This window comes from Mytilus edulis, chromosome 9 (genome assembly GCF_963676685.1).
Source record: "Mytilus edulis chromosome 9, xbMytEdul2.2, whole genome shotgun sequence".
Classification (NCBI taxonomy): domain Eukaryota; kingdom Metazoa; phylum Mollusca; class Bivalvia; order Mytilida; family Mytilidae; genus Mytilus; species Mytilus edulis.
The window spans coordinates 4,891,602-4,912,364 of record NC_092352.1 but is presented as its reverse complement, the minus strand read 5'-3'; the positions used below and the strand labels follow the sequence as shown (position 1 = coordinate 4,912,364).

At 32.3% G+C, this 20,763-nt stretch overlaps 1 protein-coding gene across 7 annotated transcripts in view; it reads left to right on the top strand.

Annotated features, from left to right (window-relative positions):
* The first annotated feature begins 9,660 nt into the window (after positions 1-9,660).
* The window catches only part of LOC139489452 (regulatory-associated protein of mTOR-like), a 70,574-nt gene continuing 59,471 nt past the window's right edge, over positions 9,661-20,763 (top strand). For 2 of the 7 annotated variants that reach the window (XM_071275781.1, XM_071275777.1), the window contains exons 1-10: positions 9,684-9,958; positions 12,950-12,974; positions 13,057-13,134; positions 13,939-14,099; positions 16,544-16,624; positions 17,352-17,498; positions 17,998-18,176; positions 18,443-18,502; positions 18,734-18,834; positions 19,347-19,491. In XM_071275781.1, coding sequence (XP_071131882.1) covers positions 9,809-9,958; positions 12,950-12,974; positions 13,057-13,134; positions 13,939-14,099; positions 16,544-16,624; positions 17,352-17,498; positions 17,998-18,176; positions 18,443-18,502; positions 18,734-18,834; positions 19,347-19,491 — 1,127 coding nt within the window. In that variant the 5' untranslated portion in view covers positions 9,684-9,808. Of the gene's footprint in view, positions 9,959-12,949; positions 12,975-13,031; positions 13,135-13,938; positions 14,100-16,543; positions 16,625-17,351; positions 17,499-17,997; positions 18,177-18,442; positions 18,503-18,733; positions 18,835-19,346; positions 19,492-20,763 lie in introns of all 7 variants that reach the window. The other 5 variants (XM_071275782.1, XM_071275778.1, XM_071275783.1 and 2 more) reach the window with 4 other exon arrangements.

Here is a 20,763-nt window from a genome sequence, read left to right as displayed (position 1 = left end):
ACAATGCTGCATCTATTGGTAATATTTTGCTTAAATTCAAACCAAAAATGACACCAATATATTTTTTGAAATCTTTTTAACGGATTTTTATTGACAGTTTTTCTTCATACACATACAATATTATATGTTTTTAAAATATCAATTAAAATCGGCTTTTTTTTATGTACCAATTTCAAGTCCAAAATAGGATGAGACACTCTCTTTACTTATTATTCTATTTACGAATAGGGGTGTTATACGACCTTGTCCACCAATGAGAGTCTCGCACATGCAGTCGGTTTTGTTATTTCATTGATAGTCTGTTAAATTTGGCCTTACAATGACAATTCTCCGTAAAATATGGAGGCTGCCAAATGCTAAACAAGAAAAGAATTCAAGATAGTATTATTTACTTCGAATTCATTATCAATAAATGAAAATAACTGTTCTCGTCATGAAAAATATTGCACAGCTGTACAACACGCCGTAGTAATGACTTTTGTGTATGGATTTCAACACCAGACCAGATTCGGCTACCATACGCGCCATAGATTTTGTTAATTTTTTCTCATTAATTACGGGTTCATACGTTTTCTCATTTCTTTAAGTTTCATTAAAATAACATTTGGATGTCATAAATGTGCAAAAAATATTTGCCGCTGTACGTTAAACAGCTACCAATACTCATAATTAGCTATTGCAGGTCGTTTTGTTCCGAATTTTGTTTTTCAGCATGTTACAGTTTAAGCAACGAATAGTAAGATAGATCCCAATTCCTTGAAATATTTCTTTCTCTACGCTGAGCAGATTCCGCTGGGCCGTGCAGCGTTTTGCAGTTATTCAGTGCCAGACTTAAAAGCTCCACAATTCTTGGTCCGTCTTTCCATGTTATACTGTCAGTACTCTCTTTTGTGTCTATCACCATTTCTTCAATTTCGTCATGCAAAATTTCCTTGACCGTTTCCGACATTTTGTCAGAAGAAAAATCCCCAAAACTGTACAACATCAAATCAGAAATTATATAAAAATCAAAAGGGTACTTAGTTTAATTATTAGATATATTAACTAGTCACCATAATCTAATCATTAAATGCTGAAAGCATTTGTGATTTATTATCCGAAAAACTGGAAAAAAGCCTCATTTTTTTTATGAATAAAAACTCCATAACTCCAAAAATGTAAATGTTTCATAAAATTTGGTAAAAGCGTGTTTGAGTTATTGTCCAAAAATCTTGAAAAAATTCTCTTTTTTCAATATAAAATTCATAACTAAAAAACGTAAAATCTGAAATTTAAAAAAAATTGAAAGGTAGCTTAAGTCAACAGATTTAAACAGTTCACTAAACTGTCATAATTTTTTTTTAAGTGTTTATGAGTGATTGTCCGAAAACTGGAAAATCCCCCCTTTTTTAAGCATAAAAATTCATGATACGGAAACGTAAAATCTGAAATTTATAAAAATCACAGCATACGTCAATAAATTTAAACAATTCACCAAAGTCTCATTAAGTTGATGGAAGCATTTTAGAATTAGTCTCCGAAAACTGGAAAACTCCCCAAAAAGAAACAAGTTATAAAAATGCTAAACATATAGTACAGATACAAGCGTGCTCGATGTTTGTTATAGAGGGGGAGGGGTGTGAAATTGCTGCGAGTTTTGTTTATCCAAAATCGATTTTACATATGTCCGTTTTTTACAATCAATATTTCACAAATTAAGTTAAGAATAAGGAATCAGTGAAAAAACTATGTAAATTAAGTATTTTTTTATTATCCTACATTGAACTTTTGATGTTGTCCCTTACTTTGGCTTTGTGGAAGCGTCGACCATGTGCATTATACGCTGTCATCATTGCAGAAGTTGAAACACTATGTACAAAAATGTATTTCCGTTGATGCCCCCACCCTTTGTGGGGAAAATTTGGTTGATTATATAGGAAATCGCCGAAGCATGACTGGACCCCCTTAAGGTCAGTCAGTGCCACCCGTTATGAAAAGTTCTGGATCAACCACTGCTGCTGTCGTAAATGATGGTAGCGAGGGTTAACTGTCGCTAATGCTTTACCAACTCTAGCTTCACACACGTTGATTTCTTTGCTTGATAAATGTAACTACTAGTATTTGTTCCATGTACATGATGCATACGGTTTGAAATTCGATCATTTGTGTCGATCTGTGTCGATCTGTTATTTTTTCCTTTTTGTATTTCAAAAGAAGATTGTCACTGACTGAGACCCTTTTTTGTGTCGACATATTTGTCCTATAATACTCGTTTGCTTTCACATATTGAAGATTTAAATCATATTAAAGACATGATAATAGAATGTACATAGTACAGAACCTCGGAGGAACTGTTTCATGTTTGTTGAAATACTATTCACATAATTATTATATATTCTTTGCTACATTTTGTTTTCGGTAAAAGCAAATATAAGAAGTCTTTCATTCTTTATACATTTACCACACATACATGCATGCAAGTTAATTTCATATTTTCTTTTATAAGATGATTGCTTATTTGAAATTCTGCGAATGAACTTGTGAATATCATAAGCTTGGGAAAAACAAGTTTGTATTAAACAGATTCAAAATTAGGAAACGCTGTACAATGTAGAAAAATACAAAATTGAAAACATATACTAGCACAGTGATCAGAATAATTTAACATCTACACCCATCCCTCCCCATCCCTTTCGAATCGCGAACCCTGCTCCTTGAGCATGTACAGAAACTGACATGGACAATATCTAATATTCTAATATTTTCTCTTCTTTTCTAACATGTTTGACACATTCAGCCACGATATGGTTCAATGCTACTTCGTCTACTCCGCATCGCCTAGTAATTCCATTTTCAGAACAAAAACGACTTACGGAAAGAAAAGACAAAGAAAAACAAAAGTCAGATAGATAGACAGATAGCAAGATATATACAATGAATGACAGATTGATACATCGACAGATAGATATACACACGTAGCTACAAAGACAGCTATATACATTGTATATAGATAAAAAGAAAGAATGATTCTTTGTGGTCATTATCGTACTTGTCAGTGTACCATTCTTGTTCGGAATTTGTTGATACCACACATAGTTCACACACACACACACACACACACAAACACCTTAAAAAGATCTTCAAGACATATTGCGCTTAAAACAAGACAAAAGAAAACAGAAATAGTAAAACATTTAATAAAAAGGGACAACAATTTAAACATTTAAAACGTCTACATTGAAACAAATTACATTTCGTTCCCATTATTAGACATTTAAATAATGAACATTTTTCAAATTTGAATATTGCACAGTAAAATGAAAATTGAAAAATTGGAGCATTTTTCATATTTCAATATTAAACGTCAAATTGAAAAATACTCCACGTTGGAGCATTTTTCATTTTTCAATATTTGAAGACAAATTGAAAAATGCTCCACGCTTGAGCATTTTTCATTTTTCAATATTGTAAGTCAAAATGAAAAATGCTCCACGTTAGATCATTTTCCATTTTTCAATATTGTAAACTAAATTGAAAAATGCTAAAGGTCAGTATTTTCAATATTTGCTTTTAAGAATGAGATTAAAATATGTTTTGTTTTCTAAAGCAAGCAAATACAAATGTTTTAATAATTTTAAACTTTTGAAAAAATAAAATCATTTTTAACAGAAAGTTATTGTTATTTGTTTCAATATCTTCGTTAAATCAAAAATATAATTTCATGAAAATAACAAATTTCAAAACTCATAGAGAAAATGGTTTTTCGAAAGTGATTTCTATAGGTTTTTGTTACATTTTTCAAACCAACTACTTTTAAGATTTGCAGAGCAATTGAAAATTTATTTTTCATTTTAAAATGAAAAATGTTTGGCGTAAATGTACACGGACGATTCATGTATTGACATTATAGTTGTTTCTCTCATCATATATTTCACTTATACTGTTAACAATGATAATTAATATATCACATTCTTCACATGAAAATATAAAATCAAATTTCTTTTCATTGCTCATTGAATTAAAACAGGGGACAATATTAGAGATTTCATTAAACATTTTGATACTAGGTTTATCAAGTTCTGTACATGTTATGATAAAATGGAATTCATTTTCCACCTCTTTGTGGCATAAAGGACATATTCTACTTTCTAATGCTGTTTTATTGTATCGACCACGTTCAATAGCCAGGTATACAGACGCTGCTTGAGTGTTGCTACATTAATTTGGAATGTTCACATGAGGCAGACTTAACTTTATCTATTGTATCCTTTATCGCAAGTTCGATGGGATAGATGCGTTTAACATAATCACCAAATTTTGGAATTATTTAGTGAGAGAACATTATCTTTATAACGGAAATTATAGTTAAAAGATACTGCCAACTTTTTTCGTTTTTCCTGAGAAGTTCCTGTTTGATGTAAGCATCATATGAATAAAGGAACAAATCGGCAAGAAGAGGGGCACAGTTGGTTCCCATGAAAATGCCGATGGTTTGTTTAAAATATGTCCTCCAAACGTAACACATATGTTGTTAATAGTTATCAAAGGTACCAGGATTATAATTTATTACGCCAGACGTTTGTTAATCAAGAAATCAAGCATTTTGATATTGTCATATTCAGATATAATTTACAAAGTAGGATGTATCCCTCCCGAAGACAAAATACTTGTATATAAGCTTGTCATTCTTTCTTTATGAAAAAAAGCAGGACCAATTATGTCAATTCTTCTTTGAGTTTGGAATGGGTAATAATTGTGTAAAGTGTAGAAAGGTCATTTTTTTAATACTATTGCAAGCTGAAATAGCCTTAGATTGTATGTACTTTTAAAGAATTTCGGAATTTTTTAGTGTCCATATCTGATTAACGCCACTTCTAGAACATGTAGTTTTACAATAACTTTGAAGCTCGACCGTAATTGCTGGTAAAATTTTTGAAAGTATTTTAAAAAGAGGTTTCGTGGAGCATTTGGAAGACCCAGCAATATACCAAGGATTTATCAATACGTAAATAGATAGGACATATATGTTATTAATTATGACAATATGTTAACAATACTGTAATCCTCCTTGTATATAAAGTAATTTTCATTGTTGTCCACAATGACTTTTTTACGGATATTGTAATATGGAACATGTTGTAAAAATTTTCATAAATTCTTATTTCAAGTTAAGGACTTGTATCCCTCATTCAAAGATTTCTATTCAGGCTATGGCTATTGTCATTTTTGGTTCTATCAGATTATTTAATTTGTCAAGTGTTTGATTTTCAAATATTTTGGCCATAAGCATCACAAGAAATACTGATAGAAATGTATCTTGTATATTACAAGTGGTACCGTTTGTTTTATTATAGATAATAATCAAAATGTTAGAGAAACACAATCATATGATTTTATCTTTGAATCCTTATAAATAATAATTAGAAAAAAAGACTATATTTTGTTCTATCCGATAATGGCATTGCATTGTTGAAATTATTGAGGCGTAACGTTCATATCACGAAAACATGTTTATTCAATAGTTTCCTTTATCATTATATGTACTTTGGACAATTGACAATCAATATGGTGCCACATGATACATTTTGTAGACAAAAAAAAAACATTTCAGTTCTTGTTAAATGATCTTTTTTATTTTATATCATCAATAATTTATACTATCGAATTGGTTCGTACATTTTGAAAAGTAATTCTTACAAATGAGTCGGATTATTTACTTCATATCACCATATCAATAAAAACTATTTGAAAGGGGCATCCCCCTTTTTTATAGATTAAAGCGTTGGTTTTCCAGTTTCCATAGTTTTACACTAGTAATTTTTGTGGCCCTTTATAGCTTGCTGTTCGGTGTAAGCCAAGTTGTTGAAGGCCGTACCTTGACCTGTAATGGTTCACTTTTATAAATTGTTACATGGATGGAGTAGTTTCATTGGCACTCATATCACATCGTCCTATATCTTTTAGTTACGAATTAAACAAACAATTAAAATTATGATTTGGGAGTTCAGATACTTATTAATAAAGGCAACAGTAGTATATGCCGCTGTTCGCAAAAAGCGGGATATAGAAATCGTATTATGCCATTAGCAGTCACGCTGTTTAAATTCCCTCAAAATAAGCTAAGAATTAAAAAGACAACATGGATTCTGTGTATAATTGTCTTGCAAGTTAATAATTCAACTTTTATGCATACTTTAATTTTAACCTAAAGTGAAGACAGTACCCTATGCGTTCAGCAATTAGTTTCATCATAAATATGTCTAGTATGACTATCTTTGGCTAATAAAAAAAACCATATACATAAAACGACGTCACACAAGAATGACAGATTCAACGATATAAATTTCAACTGGCAAATGCAAAAATCACCGGTCGTGCGAAACTTTCAACGCAGTAGTCATGGCCGTTAAACACCCCTTAATAGATCAAGAACTATCTCTTAATCATTACATGCATTTGAATCATTAACTATTTCCTGATAGAATAAAACTCTAATAAGTATTAAATCAAATTAACATATCACAAGCAGGTGAATATGTTCATTATATAACTTTGAACATAATCATCAGTTCTTAAACTGAATAAATAATTAACCCTAACTTTCAGACATTATTAATATCAATAATTATAATTATATTTAAAGTTGACTATTATAACTAGGAAAGATACGTTGCCATAGCATCGTTATATAAAGCGGTCTCGCCTTAATGTGAATAAATATAGACCTGTAATTTACTAAATTCATAATGTTGATATCTTTGATAAGTTAAATTAAACTTAGATATACTTAATATTCATGTATAGTATCAATCAAATGTGATGCTGAAAAAATATCAGCAGCTGTTTTAATATTTAGAAATTAATTGACTGAAATAAATGTTTAATTGTAACGTTAATGTCTAAATAGTAATTTGTCTTGAACTTTTGGTTCTTTTTCTTTATCATAACAATGCGAACCTCTTCTTTAATATGTGTGTCTTTTAATACACCAAACGCCACAGCAACGACATATGATGCATTATATTACCCCCCCCCCCCCTTTTCTTATGTATATACCATTTCGTTCATTGCAACCATTAAGGCTATCAGAACTGAATAGAACTAGTTTCTGTTATCACAGAGGTCGTTCTTCTGTTAAGAGTTTATAGAGAGAAAGACTCAGTGACAAACCATGTTACAGTGATAAAAAAACATTATTTTGTTTGTAAGGCCAACTAAAATTAATTAGTAGATTTTCATCCAATTTTTTTCAAAAAATGGGGCGGGTGGGAGGATTTTATTTTTTAAATTTTATTTCATATGAAACCATTTTGTGACGAGCTCTTCATATATGCAAGTGTAATAATAAGCTTATATCATGTATGCACAGGTATGAGGAATCTTACGTTATTTTTCAAATCCTAAAATAAATGTCTCTAATTGCGGCTAAACAACAAAAACGTGTAGAAATGATCTCTTCAGTTGGACCTTCTACACCAAATGAATTTGGGTTCCTAAACGATGGTTTTTAGTCCCCATAAAATGAAGCAAATGCATTGGTATGCAACACAATTATTATGAGTACAGAACTAGAAAACTCAAACAGTGTTGAAAATAATAGGGTTGGTACTTATGCATTTATGCAAAATGAAAATATAATTACCATGTAAAACACATGTGAACTTAATAATAAAAAAGAGGTTGTTGTTTAATTACCCTTTTTGGGTATTGGGACAATTTCTGTTAATCAACAAGAAAAGACAGTCATGGCTAAAATCTAAGGGCATGTGTAAATAAAAAGCGTATGTTAGTCGACTTTTTAAACTCAATATACAAGTTCGTGTTTGTGTTTCAATATCCTTAATCCAGTCATGTTTTCTGTATCAATGGGTACCACGAGTTTAGCGCTTGGGATATCTTTCTCATTTAAACTTCCTGACACAAAGTCATTGCATAAAAAAATTCAGTTTTCTAATCACAGAAATTTGTGACATGGCCGCGATTTGTGGTCTAGGACACAGCGTTTTTCTCGTAACACGAATATTTAACTTCATTATCGTTATCAGTTTTTACTCTCAGAAGATGATGTTGTCATCATAGAGCAGCAGAATATGTCGACAATCATTTTGGTTAGATTTACTCGAGGTACAAAACCGAAATTTGAAACAGGAAGTCATAATTGAAACGAAATTTTTCACGGTTATCGGTAACGGAAACCAACAAAATCCGTAAATCGTAAATTTTATAAAATAAAAAAAATCGGGGCGGGACGATTTCAGAGGGGCGGGCGGGGATGAAAATCTATTAATTAATTTCAATTGGCCTAGTTACCAGTATAACACTAAAACCAACCCTGCAGTTTGTTACAATCAAGTATCATAAAACTCTCTTTGTCTCTAAAAATAGCCAAAACTATAGGAAACAAACTGTCAGTGTCAATATATATATATATATACCAACAAATCAAAGCCTCCTCCATCAATGTCTCGGTTAAAAACGACTATAGTGACGTCACAAACAATATTGGATGAATGAAGAGATTTATTACACTGATTTTATTATATTAGTTCAGGGGAGAAATCGAGTCTGGTGAAGAGGAACAATCCTGTACTGGAAATCAACACACTGGCAAAACCCCCCTTTTTTATCAACTCGCCCACATTTACTGTGTCAACTATTATAAGTTATATGGTTTGTTACAGTACTGACCCCCTACGGATCCATAGAGGGTTAGTAAAATCCATGAGGGTTTGGATGGGGTTAAATGATTAAAGAATAATGCCCTTAAAAAATAAAGATTAGAGAATAATGAGCCAAAAAATAGAAGATTAGAGAATAAAAGGGTTAATTTTTGGAAGATTAGAGAAAAAAGGGGTTAATTTTTTAAAGATTAGAGAAAAATGGGGTGAAAATTAAATGTTTACAGAATAACAGACCCCCCCATCCATACCCTCATCCATAGGGGCTGAGGCCATATGCTCACGTACGTCCCAGAAAGGTGGCACTGTATTGTGATTAGTTAAACGGACAGAAAGTCACAGGACAAAAAGTCACAAATTTGGTAGGACAAAAATACATATATTCATTTTTAGTGTAGGAAATGTGTCATTATGCTTGAAAAATTAGGATTTATTTAATTTTAATCATGCAAATGAAAGATTTCTTGGCACTATGATCTTTGATATTTTTTTATAAATATTTGTTAACAAAGTTGGTTTATGTACAAAAGTTCAAGAAAAATACAAAAATATTTTTGTAAAAATAATCGTTTGTTATTCAAAGAAAATAATCAGAAAAAATGAATTGTGACTTTTTGTCCTGCGACTTTTTGTCCTTGACTTTTTGTCTGTGACCTTTTGTCCTGTGACTTTCTGTCCTAAATTCGTGTGATTATTGTGGTCGTTATTTTTTTTCTAAGTAGGACGAGTTGGTAAAGAAGAATGGAGTGGGTTTTTTTACGAACTATAAGTCGATTTGTTGTGGGACGATTTCAAGAAGGACGAGTTGTCGTTGATTCGATTTTTTTACTCATAATTCCCGCCTTTACAACTTGTACTTTCACTTTCGATATCGACCACAAATAGTCTTTAACAATCTTTAACTTTTCGATTTCGAAATGTAATATATCAAAATCTATTTAAAATATAAAAATATTTTACAATATAACGAAAATCGAATGTGATGGAATAAAGCTGTTATATCATACTAAATTAGAGACTACGAATGTAAAAAAGTAAACATGGCCGATGAAAAAAGCATGACACCTTACTCTGTCAAATTTATTCTTTTCCATCACATTGACAGTTTGAGATAATTGCAAATAACATATTTGTAAACCTCTTTATTCAAAATGTCAAGTGATTTTGAACTGACGCCTTTGATTGATGAAGATGATGAGCTGTCCGACTGGAATGTTCTCGTTGCCTTTAACGAACTTCGTCACTGGGAAAAAATTGAAGGGTCAAAGAAAGTTACCCAGACTTGGAGAATGAAAGAAAGGGTGCATATTCCATAATTTAAAGCTGTTCTATCTAAAATGTTCACTTATACCAGCAATTATTTAATTATAGCAATAATAATGGATTCATGATGTTCATTGAAAAAGGCTGTCTTATTTTGTACAACATGTATGGCCAATTTGGATTTTATATGCTATGAGATGAGACTGACACACAAATCCCTGTCTGTTCGCTCCCATTCACGTTCACGCTCAGTCTTGTTCGCACCCTATCACTTTCGCACCCTACACTTTTGCACCCAGAGTCCGTTAGCACTCTACACGTTTGCGCCCAGTTATTTTCATTGGTTTTGTGTTTAATGACTTTGTAATTAAGTTTTGCCAAGTGTATTCCTTTACATATGTACGGTGCAGTCCGGTGTATCCGCGCACCTAAGACTTATGTCTTCACTTCATTTAACTGATAAAACCAATAATTGGATAATATTGTGTGAATACATTCATAACATACTTTTATTTCATAAACTTATCAGTTTGTAGGGTTTCACCCTCAAGATTTTGTGTAATGGGTTTCCAAAATTGGGGAAACCCATTTCTGAGAGTTCCTCCAATGTCCGGTGATTTCGCGCATGCCTTCCAAAAATAGCTTATTTTGAATAGAGGAAAGATTTGCTGCTACAAAAGGTAGCTAAATTCAAACCAAGCACACTGCCAATGATGCAGAGCAAAAATTATTTCAATTTGATAAAAAATTGACTTAACCCTTTCACCGATTGCTGCCCAGACAGAAGCTACTCTGAGACGATAGCTTCCCTGGCTACTTTTACTCAAGTGGGAGATCTTCATAATAAATGTCAATAAAAACTTGTTTGTAGTTATTTGTGTATTTATTTCATTCACTAACACAATGTTCACAGTTTTGTTTATGTTTTGATAATTTTTTTATCATAAAATATTCAAATTTTCAAATTTTCGGCATTATTTATGTGAAATTCTCAAAATTCTGCTCTTTGACCCCAAATCGTAATTTTTTAACTCAAAACGGCAAAATTTTGTAAAAATTTATGAGACTGTACAAATTCCTCACACTGAACGATGTCCATTCCAAGTGTTTTGTACATAAAACGACATTTTATGTCAAAAAAGTATACTAGTTTGGCTTCAATTCTTCCATATTCTTTCAAAAAAAATGTTCCCTCATTTCAAATTCTCGTAAATTCCGTAAATTTCCTTCGATTTTGACAAGGTTTTCAACAAACGGAAGCGACATGTTTACACTTTCATCCGGGTATTCATGAAAGAAAGATAACTCATGTTTGCACTGTTTTGAGCGGGAAATATAAAAGATGTATTCTGATCCCGGTAAAACGGGACTCATCGTCAGCTGTCTGAAGCGTAAATCCCGGTAAACCGGGACTCATCGGCGAAAGGGTTAAGTATAACAAATTTTATCTGATGCTGAATTTCTTTTAATGGCCATTGGCCAAATATTGTAAATCACGGGATTGCAGTTATTATTTCTATCTGGAACTTATCTATTTTATTCTTTTTTCTCCCTTCGGAATGCTAAAACAATAACAAGAACAATTTCATTTGTGTTACGGTGTTGATATAACTATATCAGCAAATGCGCGGTATCACCGGCCGCGCGGACACCGGGGACTCCACTGTATTCCAAGTATAATTTTTTGTCATTGTCTCAAAACTTTGTTTTTATGTTGAATAAATCTTTATGTCTCATCATTTTTTGTGTGTTGAATAAATCTAAATCATGTTTTGGATTGTGTAATGTATTGTTTAAATAAAAAATCAGTTTCTAAATAAAGTGAGATTCTGTCAACGTTTTTTTTTGTTGTTGTGTTGAATAACTCTTTATCATGTTTTGGTTAGTGTATTGCTATAACTTTATATCATTGCTTTAAAATAAACAGATAAAGTGAGATTCTGTTTTTTTTTCAAGTAATAACAATTTATATCTTTCGTGTTTTTCATTTAAAATCTTCAATTTTTTAATCATACCAAGCCTTTAATCATGTTAATACATGCAGTATTTACATCAAAGCAATTTAAAATTGGGCGCGAACGGGCTTTTGGTGGGAATGTGTAGTCCACCAACTGTTTCACTATCCAGTCAACAGTAAACACTGAGGTGTGACAATTAAAGTAGTCCACCAACTGTTTCACTATCCAGTCAACAGTAAACACTGAGGTGTGACAATTAAAGTAGTCCACCAACTGTTTCACTATCCAGTCAACAGTAAACAATGAGGTGTGACAATTAAAGTAGTCCACCAACTGTTTCACTATCCAGTCAACAGTAAACAATGAGGTGTGACAATTAAAGTAGTCCACCAACTGTTTCACTATCCAGTCAACAGTAAACAATGAGCAATTAAAGTAGTCCACCAACTGTTTCACTATCCAGTCAACAGTAAACATTGAGGTGTGACAATTAAAGTAGTCCACCAACTGTTTCACTATCCAGTCAACGGTAAACACTGAGGTGTGACTTTTGGATTTAACATCTGGTAGCAGATGCTATAGACTCCAATCTTAATTGAAAAGGATCGTAAGTTTACTAGTATGTAAAAGATGCCATATTTGAGTTGCCAAATCTTTTTAACCTATGGTTCAAATTTTTTAAATTTTTTACAAGATGTTCACGATCAGGTTGGCCTAGTTTATCAATGAAAAAAAATAAGAAAAATTAAACGACAGGATTTTTTTTGGGTATAGTGTTGGGTTACATGTATCTTTTAAATTGAAAATTAAATGAACAATAAAAGTAAAATAATGCATTGATTAATTGATGTTTAGCACTATCATGACTATTTTGTGCTAGTTCATGGCGGTCTGCTTGTTTGTGGTAGAGGAAGCTGAAGTTCCCTGAGAGAGCGACATACATTCAGATGGTAAACAGTGGTAAACTTGCGATCCTTTTCAATTAAGATTGGAGTCTAGAGCACCTGCTACCAGATGTTTGAATGTGTGTGTAGATCCACCAATAAATGAAATTATCTTTTTATTTTCCAGATGAAGACTGTTAGTGTTGCATTAGGTCTCTGTTTGAATGTGTGTGTAGATCCACCAATAAATGAAATTTTTTATTTTCCAGATGAAGACCGTTAGTGTTGCATTAGTTCTCTGTTTGAATGTGGGCGTTGATCCACCAGATATTGTCAAGACTTCACCATGTGCCAGACTGGAATGTTGGATAGGTAAGGATTGTTAGAATACTCATTCTAATGCAACAACATCACTTATTTACATGACATCAATTGACAATTGATGCTATGGAAGGTATGCGCAAGTGCAGACGGCATATGACAGATTTTAAATACATGTTTTAACGTTGTTTTCTGTCAGTTTCATTAGAATCGAGAAAACAATATAACACGTCGCCAGTAAACTTAATTTGCGACCATCAAATCCCAAATTGATATATACTGTCGGAGCTTAAAATACAATACAGTTATCTCCTAAAATATATACTCGGTCAACTAAACAGTAAAATATTGTAGCCCATCACACAAGCACATTCTTAATTGTTATTTTTGAGCCCCTAGATGCAGTGCTGGTCAAATAAATACATAAGTGAACATGGTTGTAATAATAAAATTTGCAGAAGATACATTGCACTTTACATGCTTTAGGCATTGTTAGGTGGCAATTTCAATCATAATGAACCATCCTAGCAAAGTACAAAAAATGTATCATGCTTTGATGGAAACCTGTGTAATTTGCATATTATCCCTATAACCATATAACTATAAGACTTGTTTAAAGTTTAAGACTTGTAAAAATAGTAGAAACATATTTTTTTTGTAAGTAGAAGAGAGGCAAAACAACAGACATGTACATAGCATGCTGCTGTAAAGAACCATTGTGTATTTTTTGTGGCATTTTTTTCATTAAGAGACAAAAGACAAAAAGGGCATGGAAGAAGATCCCAAAGAGTCAAAACAATATGTTAAATTCTCAATTGCCTATATTCTGATAATTGAATTTAAATGTTTAAACAGATCCAGTGACAGCAGGACCACAGAAAACTTTGGAGGCTATTGGGTTAAATTTACAGAAGCAATATGAAAGATGGCAGCCAAGAGCTCGATATAAACAAAGTCTTGATCCAACGGTAGATGAAGTGAAGAAATTGTGTTCATCACTGAGAAGAAATGCTAAAGTAAGCTGAGAATTACAATGGTCTAAGCATCTTTATATATGATAGTACTGTTCTACGAAAAATTTCATTTAGCATTCGGGTTATTGATGACAAACCATTTTGTATCTGGCAATATAATATCACCTTGATCATAATGCTATGATGTTAAGGGCATACAATACAGTTACAGGGGAGGTAATGACGTTGCTAATGTAAAATGTTATTTTTACGACATGAAACTGCGACATATCAGGAAAAGATGCATTTTTCGATTGATTTTGTTCATTCAAACTTATTTAACTTGAAAGCGAGTTCATGGACCCCTCTTTTTAGCTCACCTGGCCTAAAAGGCCAAGTGAGCTTTTCCTATCACTTGGCGTCCGTCGTCGTCGTTAACTTTTACAAAAATCTTCTCCTCTGAAACTACTGGGCCAAATTAAACCAAACTTGGCCAAAATCATTATTGGGGTATCTAGTTTAAAAAATGTGTCCGGTGACCCGGCCAACCTTCCAAGATGGCCGCCATGGCTAAAAATAGAACATAGGGGTAAAATGCAGTTTTTGGCTTATAACTCAAAACCAAAGCATTTAGAGCAAATCTGACATGGGGTAGAATTGTTAAACAGGTGAAGATCTATCTGCCCTGAAATTTTCAGATGAATCTGAAAACCCGTTGTTGGGTTGCTGCCCCTGAACTAGTAATTTTAAGGAAATTTTGCTGTTTTTGGTTATTATCTTGAATATTATTATAGATAGAGATAAACAGTAAACAGCAATAATGTTCAGCAAAGTAAGATTTACAAATAAGTCAACATGAATGAAATGGTCAATTGACCCCTTTAGGAGTTATTGCCCTTTATAGTCAATTTTTAACCATTTTTCGTAAATCTTAGTAATATTTTACAAAAATCATCTCTTCTGAAACTACTGGGCCAAATTAATCCAAACTTGGCCACAATCATCTTCTTTTAGGTTAGTAGTTTGAAAAATGTGTCCGGTGACCCGGCCATCAAACCAAGATGGCCGCCATGGCTAAAAATAGAACATGGGGTAAAATGCAGTTTTTGGCTTATAACTCAAAACCCAAAGCATTTAGAGCAAGTCTGACATGGGGTAAAATTGTTTATCAGTTCAAGATCTATCTGCCCTGAAATTTTCAGATGAATCGGACAACCCGTTGTTGGGTTGCTGACCCTGAATTAGTAATTTTAAGGAAATTTTGCTCTTTTTGGTTATTATCTTGAATATTATTATAGATAGAGATAAACTATAAACAGCAATAATGGTCAGCAAAGTAAGATTTACAAATAAGTCAACAGGAATGAAATGGTCAGTTGACCCCTTTAGGAGTTATTGCCCTTTATAGTCAATTTTTAACCATTTTTCGTAAATCTTAGTAATCTTTTACAAAAATCTTCTCCTCTGAAACTACTTGGCCAAATTAATCCAAACTTGGCCACAATCATCTTTTGGGCTAGTAGTTTGAAAAATGTGTCCGGTGACCCGGCCATCCAACCAAGATGGCCGCCATGGCTAAAAATAGAACATGGGGTAAAATGCAGTTTTTGGCTTATAACTCAAAACCCAAAGCATTTAGAGCAAATCTGACATGGGGTAAAATTGTTTATCAGGTCAACATTTATCTGCCCTGAAATTTTTAGATGAATCGGACAACCCGTTGTTGGGTTGCTGACCCTGAATTGTTAGTTTTAAGGAAATTTTGCTGTTTTTGGTCATTATCTTGAATATTATTATTGATAGAGATAAACTGTAAACAACAATAATGTTCAGCAAAGTAAGATTTACAAATAAGTCATCATGACTGAAATGGTCAATTGACCCCCTTACGAGTTATTGTTCTTAATAGTCAATTTTTAACAATTTTCACAAAATTTGTAAATTTTTACTAACATTTTCCACTGAAACTAATGGGCCAAGTTCTTTATAGATAGAGATAATTTTAAGCAGCAAGAATGTTCAGTAAAGTAAGATGTACAAACTCATCACCATCACCAAAACACAATTTTGTCATGAATCCATCTGCTTCCTTTAATATTCACATACACCAAGGTGAGCGACACAGGCTCTTTAGAGCCTCTAGTTTAAATGACATTTGGTTTGATTACATATATATGAGGATTATTTGTACCAATTTTTATGAAAAAGGCAATATCGCAATTTTTTTAATTTGATAAATATACAGTAAAAAATTTGTGAGAAATTTGTCTTATACATTCCTTGTAAAGTATATATTGAATGGTATAAAATTTCACTTGATATAAGTTCATTTTACTCCTCTGGACTATTTCATTGATGAATTATAAAGTAAAGTATATTTCTAAATGACCAAGGACAATGTTAAACATACATATATTTGTTCTCAAAATTTGATTGATATATTTGAAGTTATATTTTAAGCAAAAATTTCTATTTATAGTACATAATACTAGTATTTCTATCTATAGGAAGAAAGAGTTTTGTTTCATTATAATGGTCATGGTGTGCCAAAGCCAACAGTAAATGGAGAAATCTGGGTATTTAATAAGGTAAATAGATTAAATAAAAAAGCACAACTTAGAGAACAAGTTAGGAGAAAGATTGCTCTCAGTGAGTTTATAAAACAAAGTAATGTATGGATATTTACATTTATGGTCCTTACTTAACTTCAGATTTCAAACTTTTTGCGTTATATGTTAAGGTTCTAAACTATTTCAGGTATCAAATATTAATGTAATCTTAGGTAAAAAGATTTTTTTTTTTTTAAGTCCTTATAAAGAAGCTTCAATGGTTTATTTATATTTATGAATAAAAGGAGAAGTGGTGAATATGTCTGACAGCAAACCAAGGATATAAAAAAAGACCTCTAGAAGTAAACCTATGATCTTCAACAATATTCAAGAGTCCTTTCAATAATTCAAGCTCTAATTAATTACTTAAAGACTAGAAAGTTTTGATTTAAGAAAGAGACAGGATCCTGAAGATAAGAGCAGTTATTTGATCCCTGAAATGACAAAAGTAGGAACATTATTCAAAATTTTGACAATTTAGTGCAGAAAGTTCACCTGTGATGTTCTATATGAGAATGACAATATCAACATTTTCAAATTCGAACATAGACTTTTTTAAGCAAAGTCACTATCTTTGATTCCGACTCTGTCAGATTTAATATTTAATGTAATGCCAAATATAACTCATTATCTATACTTGTATATAAATATTTGTTGATTTGTATTTTGAATATGTCCATAATCAATGAACTTATTTTGTTTTCAGAGTTACACCCAGTATATTCCATTATCTATATATGACTTACAGACTTGGATGGGAAGTCCCTCTATATATGTATACGACTGTTCTAAAGCTGGCATTATCGTAGAGTCGTTCCATCAGTTTTCTGTACAGCGGGAAAATGAGATGGAGGTTTGTGAGATCCAGAAAGTTTTAAAAATAGATCTATCAGTGGAAAAAGTTTTAACCTGAAAATTATAGTCTATAATCTATTATAAATATTGTCCAATATCTATTGACGATTAATACAATAAAGTGAAATGGAAATTTGAATAAATGCTAAGGGTATTGGTCCTTCTCCTTTCATAATAATAGTTTTTATTTAGTATATCTAGCAAGTGATTATTTGATAAATGTTGTGATAGAATTATTTTTTGTATTTGTTAAGATGATTTGTGATAAAGCAAATATGACCAACAGTTACCATTGACAACCACCAAGGAACATGGCACAGGATAGTCACAAATAGAATGGTGGTGGGGGTAAAACATATTTGTAAGTGCTCATCCCTTCCTCTAACCTTAAGGTTCAACAGTGGTGTTGCAACACAATTTAAGAATAAACTGTGAAAAATAGATTAGTCAGTTTCCTGTTTTGTTACAACTAATATATTTATAAATTTTCTGTATAGTCTGCTACTGTGAATGGAAACAGTAGATATTCTGGAAGTGGATCTCCTCTGTCCTCGGTGAAGAACTGTATACAGTTAGCAGCATGTGGTGCCAAAGAATTACTGCCCATGAATCCGGAACTTCCTGCAGACCTGTTTACTTCCTGTCTTACTACACCAATCAAGATAGCACTTAAATGGTAAGGTATGAATAGTTAAACCTATGTAGGTATCAGTTTCAGTACATAGGTTCTGGAATACAGATCATCAGGTTAAGTCACCAAGTTTTTTTTAAATAGGTCTTTAATATAGTATATATGATGCATGAAAAGTTGATGTGTTGTGGATGTGGCTTTATATATTCAATCCAAGAAAGATTTTGGAAGATATTAACCATAGATTTAGGCTATGATATTATTTTAGTACTGGTTACAAATCTGATTACTATGTTTTCTCTCTGTTGTAGGTATGTCTTACAGAACACCAGTAAACTGGTTCCAGGTCTGACAGAGGAATCAGTTGACAAGTAAGTTTTACTCATCATGTGACTTTTTGATGTTTGAATTTTTCTGTTAATGAAATATCTACAAGTTGGACTGTACATCCAAAAATATATTATAAGTTACAAAGATACACATTTTTGGACATTTGTCAAAATTATTTTCTTCACCTGTAATACTGAATAAAATTTGTACAAGTAATTTGAAACCACATAAATGATCAAAAGACAAAAATAACAGGACCCATTTTATTTTAGAGTACCAGGACAATTGAATGACAGAAGAACAATGTTGGGAGAATTAAATTGGATATTTACTGCCATAACTGACACCATAGCATGGAATATTCTACCCAGAGGTTGCTATTGTTTATATATATCTAAGAATTGATAATATTTTGGGGGAATTGCATTTAAATTTAAAAAAATTTACATAATTTATAAAAATCATTCAAATAAAAGGTTTAGAAAAAGCAATATGAAATTTATATCATAGTTTTGTTTTCCCAATTTTCCTATTTTTTACATATCATTTTATTCATTATTGAATTTCTTCAATAAAGAGATGTGTTATGATTGCTAAATGAGACAACTGTCCACCAGAGGTGAAAGTACACTGATGTTTATGTCATTTGGAAATAACTTCAAAACTCAACTCTTTACATAATACCAAGTACATGAAATAAATGTTTTCAAATGATACACTATCAACTAATATTTCTCAGCCAAAAGACATTGAGATAATTGGTGCCACATCGATCTCAAATGACTATAAAACTGTTATTTAAAACGTGAAAATATCAGGAACAAATTATAAATACCTTTCATTATTTCCATGTTTATTTAATATCTGATTTAATTGATTTTTCAGAATTGTTTCAGAAGCTGTTTCGACAAGATTTACTTGTGGCCAGTTTGTTTCGTAACTTTCTGCTGGCAGAGAGAATTATGCGATCATACAACTGTACACCAACATCTAGTCCAAAGTTACCTCCAACATACCAGCACCCCATGTGGTAGGTTACAAATAGTTTATACATATCTACACCCAATTACACCAAATTCTAGTCCAAAGATACCTCCAACATACCAGCACCCCATGTGGTAGGTTAACAAATAGGTTATATATATCTACACCCAATTACACCAAATTCTTGTCCAAAGCTACCTCCAACATACCAGCACCCCATGTGGTAGGTTTACAAATAGGTTTATACAATATCTACACCCAATTACACCAACTTCTAGTCCAAAGTTACCTCCAACATACCAGCACTCCATGTAGTAGGTTTACAAATAGGTTTATACATATCTACACCCAATTACACCAAATTCTAGTCCAAAGTTACCTCCAACATACCAGCACCCCATGTGGTAGGTTTACAAATAGGTTTATACAATATCTACACCCAATTACACCAACTTCTAGTCCAAAGTTACCTCCAACATACCAGCACTCCATGTAGTAGGTTTACAAATAGGTTTATACATATCTACACCCAATTACCAAGTTACCTCCAACATACCAGCACTCCATGTAGTAGGTTTACAAATAGGTTTATACATATCTACACCCAATTACACCAAATTCTAGTCCAAAGTTACCTCCAACATACCAGCACCCCATGTGGTAGGTTTACAAATAGGTTTATACAATATCTACACCCAATTACACCAACTTCTAGTCCAAAGTTACCTCCAACATACCAGCACTCCATGTAGTAGGTTTACAAATAGGTTTATACATATCTACACCCAATTACACCAAATTCTAGTCCAAAGTTACCTCCAACATACCAGCACCCCATGTGGTAGGTTTACAAATAGGTTTATACAATATCTACACCCAATTACACCAACTTCTAGTCCAAAGTTACCTCCAACATACCAGCACTCCATGTGGTAGGTTAACAAATAGGTTATACATATCTACACCCAATTACATCAACATCTACCAGCACCCCATGTGGTAGGAATACAAATAGGTTATACATATCTACACCCAATTACACCAAATTCTAGTCCAAAGTTACCTCCAACATACCAGCACTCCATGTGGTAGGTTTACAAATAGGTTATACATATCTACACCCAATTACACCAAAATCTAGTCCAAAGTTACTTCGAACATACCAGCACCCCATGTGGTAGGTTTAATGATACATGTAGTTTAAATACCAATAGTGACACAATTACACCAAATTCTAGTCCAAAGTTACCTCTGACATATCCCCAAACCATGTGGTAGGTTTTCCCAATCCAGGCCTATTTCCCAGAACTAGTTGCCA